At 47.4% G+C, this 10,682-nt stretch overlaps 1 protein-coding gene across 1 annotated transcript; it reads right to left on the reverse strand.

Moving 5' to 3' along the window:
* Window positions 1-3,664: 3,664 nt before the first annotated feature.
* On the reverse strand, window positions 3,665-9,771 carry LOC104832735 (cis-aconitate decarboxylase-like). The gene is made up of 6 exons (XM_010569082.1): window positions 9,696-9,771; window positions 9,057-9,111; window positions 6,093-6,280; window positions 5,821-5,913; window positions 5,321-5,526; window positions 3,665-4,583 (listed from the first exon to the last, which is right to left on the reverse strand). The coding sequence occupies exons 1-6, from the start codon at window positions 9,714-9,716 to the stop codon at window positions 3,665-3,667; spliced, it is 1,482 nt and encodes a 493-aa protein (XP_010567384.1). The 5' UTR covers window positions 9,717-9,771.
* Window positions 9,772-10,682: the final 911 nt, after the last annotated feature.

Genomic DNA, 10,682 nt, shown 5'->3' on the forward strand with positions numbered 1-10,682 from the left:
AGAATTGCTCCAGGAGCTTTGGCATGAAGCTGCCTGCATGGCATGGAGGGAGGCAGGGATCATCCCTGTGAGGAGGAAAATGTGTCAGCAGAGCTGGGGCAGGGGTCTACTGCAGCAGAGTCCACTCCAACCCGGACCGATGGCACTCAGTTACTTGTGGGACTGTCCTAAGTTTTCTTCTTTCTTTAATTATTTAAAAAGCAATTCCTCAATTATTTAAAAAGCATAAAACAATAAAGAAGGACTTAGGGTTTTTCAAGGAGAGCAGTTCCCCAGCTGGCCACACTGCGGTAGCAATGTTATCATCACGGAAACAGTGCTGGAAGGCAGAGAGGACTCTTCTGACCTCTACAGTCAAAATCCTCTCTAAAATTGAAATAATCCCTGAACTGTACTAAATTTTTTTTTCCTGCTGGAATTTCGTGGGAAATCCAAACCTCTCCACGGTGCGAAAAAAATGCGAAGCCCTAAAAAATGTCATCCCCTGGCCGCAGGGACGAAAGCCGCGTTGGGCTCCGGTCAACCTGTTGGCGGGAGCTAAAGACAAGAGCTGCCGTGGGAGAAAGCCACGGCCAGTTCATCCCCTTTACCCGGGAGGGGGCCCCCAGGGAGGGACCCCCGAGGGGGGGGGGCCCGCCCCGGGGAGCGGAGCCCCCCGCCGCCCCGACCGGCGGCAGCTGTCCAGGGTGCTGATGGCCCGCGGGGGTGTCCGGCCCTGCCCCTGGGACCCCACGGGTGGGTCCTGCCCACGGGAAAGGGCCGATGCCCACGGGAGGGGATCGATGCCCACGGGAGGGGACCGACACCCACGGGAGAGGGCTGACAGCGGCATCCTGCCTCAGCTTTGCCCCGTTCTCTACTGGTCAGGGCTTCTCTCCGGCCAAGTGCTTGCGCCCCGTTGATTTCTGCCGTGGGATTGTAGTTATCGATCGATCGCTAACACGGATCCTGCCTGGCTCCGCACTGCAAGTGTCCCTTCATTCACGGAGCTTGCTACCGTAAATATGTTTGTGGAGAAATGTTACCTTTTCTTCATTTTAAGTGTCGTTTATCTTGGAACGGCAGTAGAAAGAAGGACAGTGGGTCTTTTCTTATTCAGCCTGAGAGGAGAGGTTAGGGACTTTGGTGGCACCGTATTAATCGCTGAATGCCCTCAGTGTCACACAAGCTGGTCTATAATTTTCACAGGCCGTTTTTTTCCTTGGCTCTTTTAAGGCCTCGCTTCCCTTGCCAGGGGTTTGGCCTCCTAATTTGTTAAGGATATGAAACATTTGCTGTTTGAAACTGGAAATAATGAGTGACACACTTTCCTGGGCTGGGATACTGGAGGCATTTTCAGGGTCCCAGGCTTTTAGAGGAAATATCATGAATGAAAAAAATCTCAGGTATGCCTTTAGCTCCTGGATGCTCTGGAAAAGCAACTTAGTGCTTCAACTGATAAGGGGCCCAATAAAAGGAAAGTTGGACCCTACCAGCCTTCCTGTGCCTTCCCTTCCTAATTTTACACATCGTCTGCTGAAAGGTGTCAGGATTGTATCTGATGGGACAGCCAAGACATGAATGAGGTTTAGAAGGGTTTCTGGATCTCAGGGACAAAATGTAGCCTAAAACCCAACTGAAAAGCTCTTTTTTCTGCTCCAGCACCAACAGGTAAACGGTGCAAGTTCCCTCGTCTCCTGCTCAGCTTCACTGCTACACGGCATCGCTTCTGCAGCATGGTGCAGAAGGCGTGGAAATGAGAACATTGGAAAAATGTTAGGACACTGAAACCACTGATAATCCACTGAGGTGCATTGTTCCTTCCACTGCAGCCCGTCTTGGTTCTGTCACACATTTTTATTCTCTTGACGAATGTGAAGCTAACGGCTGACTTGGAAGGCACTGGCTCTGTGGGTTTCCAGCTCTTTGGGCTCTGAAACACAGAATGACTTTTTTGGTGATCTCATACCTGATTCAAACCAAGGGAAACTAGAGGTTTGTCATGGAAACTTAGCAAGTATTTGACATCTGTAGCTTAATGGAGAAACACTGGGTAACTTCTCTTCTTTGAGAGATTGCGTTTAACCACACCCAGACCTTGCTGGCTAATAGCTATTGTTCTCACCGGGAAAAACAGCCTGCGAGGTTCAATGTAAATGTATGACCCTGGAGAAATCACTGGCCATGGGCCAGCCTTCTAGCTGGCCCTGTCCTAGCCTCTGCTGGGTTCCCCATCTATTGGAAAAGCCTCTGTATTGCATGTGCTCAGATTAAAACTGAAAACCGGATGGTCTACAAAATGTAGCATTAAATCTTTATGCAGAAAATGAATTTACTTCAGTTCTTTATTCAGAAAGATTCAGTGTGAATATGCTAGACAGTATGAGAGAGTAGATTAACAGGTGGGCAAACAGTTTTGCTGTGGCTGGGAAGTTCTCTGCACAGACCACTACCAGCAAGCTAAAAAGGAACTGGCCCACATTCCTTCTTGCCTGTCTAGTCCCATCTCTATCACCCTTGCAGAAGGCAACCCTCACTTCTGCAACGGATTCTGTATCTATATCATGATCATATTGGAAACAAGTCGTTTGGATCAACAATCACAGTATTTGTTTAAGGTACAGAGGAATATCGCATAGCTCTCCATCTCACTGTTCAGAAAGGATGCAGGTAAGAAAGCCTTTCAGTGAATGGCTACTCAGGAGCACAAGTACAGATTTCATCCTGGCTGGAAAGATGAGTTAAGAACTGAGTCTCAGTAAGCTTTCCCTCCTCTCAGGGGAGAGAAACAGGAATTTCCCAATGTGAGTCACAGTGTGTATGTGCCCAAGTCACCATCCAGAGGTCCCCATCTCTGCACGGACTATAAAGCCCGTCTCTGGTGAGCCAGCTCTGAATGATGCCTGGGTGACCTGCACAAAGCCAGGAGGGATGATGTGGTACAGCCCTAGGATTGGCAGGGATCACCTCACAGGAGGTGTAGGAGGTGGGTATGGGACTGATGTAGGGTTCCTCACCTACCAATTGCCTTTCATTCAGAAAAGACACAGAGGTTTTAAGGGCACTTGAACCATCCCTTGCACACAGAGAAGTGACAAACTCTTCCCAAGTGCTGGAGAAATGGGAGGCTTTTACTGGAAAAGAAAAAAAAATCCCTCTCTGAGAGTTTTGCAGGCAGTGCTGTTTACAGTAACTGATAGATTTTTCATCTGGCCAGCATGACTAACTAACCATGACCCAAAAAGTGCCCAGAAGAGCACTAAGAAAAGCACACATTTTGCAGTTGAACTTCCTCTTCTTCCCAGACTCAGCAGTTAGGCATTCTGCACAGAAAAACTTTGAATGCAGCTTTAAAAAATATCTAGACACAGTTCCTTCTGGGGAACCAGCTTCCAAATGATACCCCAGGATTCTCATAGATTCCCATGGGATTTTTTTTGTATTTGTGGTGGCCTTTCAGCTACTCAGACAGCACCAATCATGAGTTGAAATTTAATCTGTGTACTAATTACTGACACAGACACACCTCCTGCCTCATGGGCTCCTTTGGTATTAAAGCACCTGTTTTGACTTCAAGGGGTGGGAACTTTCCTGTTATTGGAAATCAATAGTAAAGCACCAATGAAGAAAGGAATCAGAGTTTCACCAGGGCACGTCCCTTATCAAAAACCCACTTGCTGTTCCCTCAGAGGCTGCAGGCCAGCTGGGAACTATCTGACAGATTCTCCAGGTTGTCCACCATAGTGATGATGGCTTCTATTTTTTCTTCTGGAAGCACATGAGAGGCATTGGATCGAAACTTCTTCAGGAGCGATTCTTTGCTCAGAGGCTTCCTCCAGTGCCCATAGAAAGTGTCACATTTGCCCGTCAGGACATCCCCGCTGTGCAGGAGCAGTGCCACCTCTCCGTACATCTTGTCAAAGTTGGCCACATTATCTTCGGGGTGCTCCACCACCACTTTGTCCAGTAGCTCCCTCACCTCCTGCCGGTGGATGCTGCTCTCCGTGAAGGAGCTGAGGCCCACTTCACCATCCAACAGGGCAGTACAGGCATTGAATTGGAAGGAGTGTCTAGCCTGGTGTTCAGAGCTGGGGAAAGGCCGATTGATGTACTTCGACACTGGGATCTTCAGCACAATGGTGCGGATCAAAGAGGGAGAGAAGGACCCTGCGTAGTTGATGAAGAGGTTCCGGACAGACAAGGCAGCATCCACCACCCAGTGCATCCCCAGGTGGGCTGGGAATCGCTTGAAAGCAATATCCTGCTTCTCCAAGAGGAATTCATGATGGTCACTTGGTGTGGACAGTGGTTTGGGTTGATAGACACTGTAGAAAGCACTGAATCCAGAGCAACCAGGGATATCATCCAGAATTAAGGGGTTAGCCTCCATTCCTCGGGCGGCCAGCAGTGCTGCTTCAAAGCCCAGGCGGGTAGCGTTTCCGATATGCAATGGTTTGGCTTGGGTGGCAGCGTTTGCCATGGGTGCCCCTGCAAGCGATGCGGCAATGCCCAGAGCGTGCCCGCACTGGGCCGTGCTGAGAGACAGCAGTTTTGCGGTGGCTGCAGCACTGCCCATGGTACCAACCACCGAGGGAGGGTGGAACCTAAAGGGGAAATTGCAGATGTGAGCATCCCTGCCTGCTTGGCGCAGGGAGAACCCAAGCACCTCACCTACCAGGCCTGCCTATGCAACTGGAAATGAACTGCCAAGTCAGCCAGTGGAAATCCTTCACGGCTCTGGTGCAGGTGGGATTCACCTAACTCAAAATTTAGCCATCCGGAAACTACGCATCTACTTGAAACCTCATTGGAGACAAGAGGGTGAGCTCAGCATCTCCAGAAAGCAAATAGGAGGTGGCATGGCTTGTGTCCATACAGCCAAACTTCCCCCTGCCCAGACAAATAAGGTGGTCTCGTGCAACGTGCCCAAGAGTAACAGTTCCTGGTCGATGCTATTCCTTGGACCACACCAGGGCACTGCCTGGTGAATGGCAGTTGGCACAGGCAGAAATTGTGCCAAGGACTGTGCCCACAATTAAGCTGTCTGCATGGCTGTGGGCCACTGCCTGTCCTGTGCTCTTGCCCTGGTTAGTTTAGATGATGACACTGCAGACTCAGTGGTAGTCCTCTTGGTGGTTATTTTTGAGGCAAGATCACTGGAGGTCACCAAATGAATATGTGGTGCCTCATCAGCTCTGGCAGAACTGGCATTTTGCTCTCAGTAGGGGTTTACCCTGATCCTGAGTTCAGCCAGACTTAAACAAACATTTTGAAACCCTGAGCAGGCCTGTCAACAGACTCACCAACCCTCTTCCTACTCGGGGAAGAAAAGGAGATTTACCTTTTTGGAATGTCGTGAGCCTCAGTGGAGAAATGCATGAGCCTTCCTTGCACTTCCAGGCCCACATTAAATGCCAGCAGGAAATCCATGCCATTGGGTTTGGTGCTTGGAGGTAGCATCTGGGAAGCTGCTAGAAGAGCTGGCAGAACAGCCCCCGATGGGTGAGTAGCAGGGTGCCAGGTGTCGTCAAAGTCCATGGAATGAGTCTGCCAGAGAAATGGAGATAAGGACATGCTGGTGTGGGGGGCTGGAAGCTGAGGGAGCTAGGGGTCCTTGCTGATATTGCTGAGCCTACGTCTGTAACAACATTCACCCAGTCACCTGGTGGTCCCCACGGTGGCTGTTTGGTCCCTCTAAAAGCAGTGTGCAAGACTGGAGAGGAGCCCATGACTTCTTGTCCCCCATTACCCCTCCCAGTCACCAGTTTGCTTTCTGTAATACTAGCTAGTGTCTTTGAAGGCACCACAAAGCAGAGCTTCTCCTGGAGGAGCCTGCCTTACCGCAACTCCATTGGTGAACGCAGCCAGCGTGGGGGAGAGCTTTACGCCTGGCTTGCCATAGACAGAGCTCACAGCGACTGAAGAGTACAGCTCCTGTGAAAGGGAAGGACATTCAGGTGAGGACCTCGAGTGAAGCAGTGATTGTGTGATGCCAGAACACCCTTCTACTGCAAGGCAGGAGTCCTACGTCAGCTTGAAATAAGGCTTTGGTTGTGGTGGTAGTGTCAAGGTGGGGACCACATAACTACAAGGTAATATGGGGCTTCTCCTACCCGGCAGTACCGCAGAGCGATATCGAACACGTGTGTCGTGCTGCCCACAAGGCCAACCCCAATGCTGTCAAGGATCATCCTCTTGCTTCTCTGACGGACAGTCTTGGACAAGTGCTCAGGTCGTACTGCATGGATGAAGGAGGCAAAGCTGCTGGTCACAGTCTCCTCTGGAGCACTCCTGGCCACCACTGCAGCACCAAGAGAGAAGGGAGGGGGTAAAGACACATGTGGGCCATGTGCTGACAGCTCACAGGTCTTCACTCTCTGGTCTCACTGAATTTATTGAAGGGCAAAGGCAGCTGGAGAGTGCAGGATCTGCCCAACACGTCCCTTGGGTCATAAGGCTGCATACAGCCCTACAGATCTGGGAGGTGACTCATGGCTTCCCTGTGCTGTCCCAGGCTGTAAGCCTCACCTCGAGAATGCCATTTGGGCCCAGAGACACCTCCTGTGGCTTCAGGCACTTGGCGGAGTCTCAGAGAGGAGCACCATGGCTCCAGGCTCCCTCTATAGACAGTGGAGAGATGCTCCTGGACCTGGGACTGGCATCTTCTCCAAGGGGAGGTGCCACTTCTCCCCCACCGCCGGCACAAGGAGCCCAAGGCAAGCAGGCTGGTGTGAATCCTGTCCCTCTCCATGGGTTTTCAAGGGTCCACAGCACGTCCTGTCTGCTACTGCCTTCACGTTCCATAAGCGCTGCTCTGTGCACCTCCCAGCGTGGCTTCAGGAAGGTTCAAGTGAAGCAGTTTCAGGGCTCAGCCACATCCCCCTACCCTGGGTTTCAAGCAACCATCTTTTGGGGAGTCAATACAAATTATGTCCCTTTATCTGGAGAAAAGGCAGAGCAGGCGCCCCGCTACATTCCCAGCAGTGCTGTGTTGGGAGTGGATCACATAAACCCCAAACTTCCTATAGTTTCCATTATTTTTTGGCAAGCGGGACTAGACCCAAAGCCTGGATTTATCCAGAAGTTTGGTCCTACAAGGCACCGAGGTGTCTTGACTTAGCCAGCAAAGCTCTTAAGCCCTATGCACTCAAAAAGATACTAGTGCTGAAAAAAAAGTCCTTTGTGTGTTCTTTCATAGTTGAGCTCAGCATATCAGAGGATTCAGCCTGTGCTTCAGAAGGGGATTAAACCAGAAGACCTCCTGAGCTTCGTGTTTGAAGGAAAGTTTTTCCTGTGTCTGAAAACACCTTTGCTGGTAGACAAGAAGCAACACATCGAACTTCCCAAGGCAAAATCGGTGCCCATATTTATGACCTGTAAGGTAGAGCTGGGCAGACAGCACAAGGTACTGGCACTTTTGGACTTGGAAGTCACCATTTCCAAATCTTTGAGGTGTTAAAATTTTGTGGAATTGGACGTCAGTGACAAATTGCTTTGTTTTGATGAATTTATAATTCATAGAATTATAATTATTATGACCCATTATAATTTAAAATATAATTTTGAGAGTGCACGTGAGAGTAGGAAAACTATAAAATTCAATATAGCTAACATTTGCATGATTGCAAATCCATATTTATATACACACATATATATGTATGTGGGGGATACACACACATATGCACACAGATAAAAGATGGCATTAATGTCCAAATGAAACTAATCACATGAAAAAGTCAAGATGAGTGAAGCAAGAAAATAAAAATACTTTGCTTCAACATCTTACAGGAAACCTCATCAAAATCAGCAGGTACATATGACACTTTATTTTTTAAACAGAAAATATCCCAATTAAAAAAAAATTACTATTCCCTAATTTCACTAGCTTGTATTCATTCTTAAATGTCATGCCTACTGACTCACAGTTTGCTTGCAAATGTATTTGGACTCACCTAGAGCCTGGGAGTCTAAAAACCACTTGTAAACACAGCTGAGAATGTCATCATTGCTGTGACTCACTGAAATAAAATTCACTCCTTGCAGCGGCTCTATGAAATATATTGATATAGGAATCTGTAACACTCAGCAGTTTGGAAACCTTCTGCTGACAAAAATCCGCGTCCTCTCTGTGTACTCTGAGAGCATCTTCAGTATAGCACAAACGAAAGCACCAACACCCTCAAGGAGAAGGAAACAGTGAAGTCAAACTAGATTGGAGAGGCTGGAGGAAAATCTGCTCGAATCACACTGCACCCATAAAATCATGATTGCTTCCTTCCTGTCATCAAATGCTCTTTGTCCCTTCAGTAGACAGTGATATTTTTTAACCCTTCAGTTAAAAGCATTTCATGACTCCAGTGGTTTTGTCCTGGTATGGCAGCTGTGCTGCAGAACTTAACAAAAAAAAAAAAAAAATTCTGTCCAAGACCAAATAGATCTGCATGGATTATTATTATTTCTTGTGTTCTCAAGTGTTCATTAAGTAACTTTCGTTGCATTTATTGTACTAAAAACACATTTTAAAATAAGTTAATAGACAAACTTATAATAGACCAAGTGGCTACACCACAAAGTTCTGCTTAATTTTTCTGAGCAGAGAAGCTGTAGACTTGCAGTGCTGGAGAAGACAGCACACTGGCTATGAGACACAGAGAACGGTCCGTGAATCACTGCAAGCAATGCTAATAGCAAGATCAGATGTAATAAAGAACTAATGACAAATGGAGGAGTTAAGGATCAGAGCAATCCGATGACAGCTACAATTTAAGTATCTTACATTTATGGTCAAAGAGTAAGAATTTGGAAAGTCTGGTTCTAAATCAGTTAAAGTTTCAGGTTTAGCGCTGGACTAGCAAACAACATTTCTGCCACTTGATACTTTTCTCCTTGTTCTTTAGCAACCGAGGGCAATAACCACCACAAGACCCCCCAAGCATGGTTTGTCTTCCAAGAATTTGAGCGGTTTATCTCAGTACGCTTAGCCCAGCACTTTTTTTTTTAAAAAAGTCATGACATGATTATTTTGGGATGCTCTTTAAAAAAGGATAGGGAATGCTATTCTGCGGAGAGATACAAACCGTGAGCAGCAGTTTTGTGAACTTGCCGGGAGCTTGCCAAGAACTTCTGGGATTTCTAGAGTAAAGACAAAGAGCATTTGTCACCTAAGCTGCTTGAACTTTTTCACAGCCGTTTTACCGGTTGTGCCTCTAACATGGCATTGTAAGACACTCACAGATCAAACGAGCGGATAAAACGAACTACATATTTAAAGGAGAAAAAAAATATTTTCCAAAGCTCAGTCCAGCAGGGGTGCCAAGAATAGCCAGGGAAATAAAGCAGTACAGGAGAAGGGGCAGCACAGCATTTTCAGACCTACCATGAAATCCTCTTACGGCTGTGAGCAGAACCAGCTCAGCGTGGACACGAGGAGAAAAACCACACAGTACATCCCAACAACAACAACCCTCCCGCCATGGCACCATACAAAACACATTTGGGACACGTAAAAGGAACAGGCATGGAAGGAACAGGTTAGTAACTATGAAAAAAAGTGTCTGTGAAAACCATCTGCTTTTGTTAGTATTGGGGCAGGTTCCCACTTAATGTCACGACAATTTTGACCAGTTGAGGAACCGCCCGGAAAACGACATTACCTCCTTAAAGTGAAAAAGGAAAGATCGGAGATGGATAGGTTTTGTACATGAAATAGTAGTTACCTGTAAGGTTAAGTAGAGCATGCTGGTGGCTGTTACCACTGCTTAATCCCCAGCTCTGCACTGCTCTATTCGAGGGATGGGAGAGGTGTCTGTCTGAAAGGTGCTTTGGTGTCAGGGTTTATATATGCTTCTGAAAGGCAATTTGCTTTTTGTTTTTTTGCAACTGAATTTCAAGTGTGATGACATCAGCCTCTGGGGACTGAGAGGGTGGGGGGAATAGATGAGGAGGGGTGGCTTTTTTCTGCTGAACAGAAGGGGACCCCCCCCCCTGGTTTCAGGAAATAAAAAAAAAGATTTAAGACAATAACTGACAAAGTTCAAGGAAATTCCTGTCTCCAAAATGCCATAGGTGCCAATGTGTGAAGCAACTGGCCCCAGGCTCCTCCTACAGAGGAGGACTATAAAACTGGTACTTACCAGGAAATGAGAGGGACAAGAGCATCCTCCCATTGAGCTGAAGTGTCACCAAACCAGGTAATCCAAGCTGCAGAGGGAGAAGCGTGGCATTGGTGTTTTTCTTTGATGCTTTTCTTGAATACATTCAGTGTTTTGTCATTTGGCTGAATCTTTTCATAGCTCTCCTTCTTCTAAATACTCAGCTCTGCGATGTTGCCTGCCATGTGCTGCCGGTTCATTGAAATGTTAGTGCAGACATGAACGCTGTAGCTTCCAGGAGACATCAGGACCCTTCGTTCCCAAATGAATGTTTGGACTTTGGGGGAATGCCATGGCTCTTTGCTTTGTCCATTAGTGAAAACTGGGGACATTTAACATGCTGCATATTATTTGGTACAGAATAACAGCCTGGTGTGATACACCTTGCATTTAAAACCAGCCTGAATTTTCTACTAAATACTAGGCAGACCCATGATCACTGTGAATGTAGCAATGCATCTCAGGCAACTTCGTGCTGTTTTTCACCAGAGGAGAGTCAGGGTTGTGATATTTAATCCAGCTGCGTAGTCTTGTCGTGCACTGTTAACCTTG

This window comes from Haliaeetus leucocephalus, unplaced genomic scaffold (assembly GCF_000737465.1).
Source record: "Haliaeetus leucocephalus isolate CR32 unplaced genomic scaffold, Haliaeetus_leucocephalus-4.0 Scaffold262, whole genome shotgun sequence".
Lineage (NCBI taxonomy): Eukaryota > Metazoa > Chordata > Aves > Accipitriformes > Accipitridae > Haliaeetus > Haliaeetus leucocephalus.

Excerpts from the sequence above, each read along its gene's own strand:
- LOC104832735 (XM_010569082.1), bottom strand. The coding sequence starts at position 9,716 with ATGCTCTACTTAACCTTACAG. Across the intron at positions 6,281-9,056 it reads TCACAAAACTGCTGCTCACG|TGGTGGCCAGGAGTGCTCCA; the intron begins GTTTGTATCTCT and ends TTGGTGCTGCAG. Across the intron at positions 4,584-5,320 it reads GCTCACGACATTCCAAAAAG|GTTCCACCCTCCCTCGGTGG; the intron begins GTAAATCTCCTT and ends TTTCCCCTTTAG.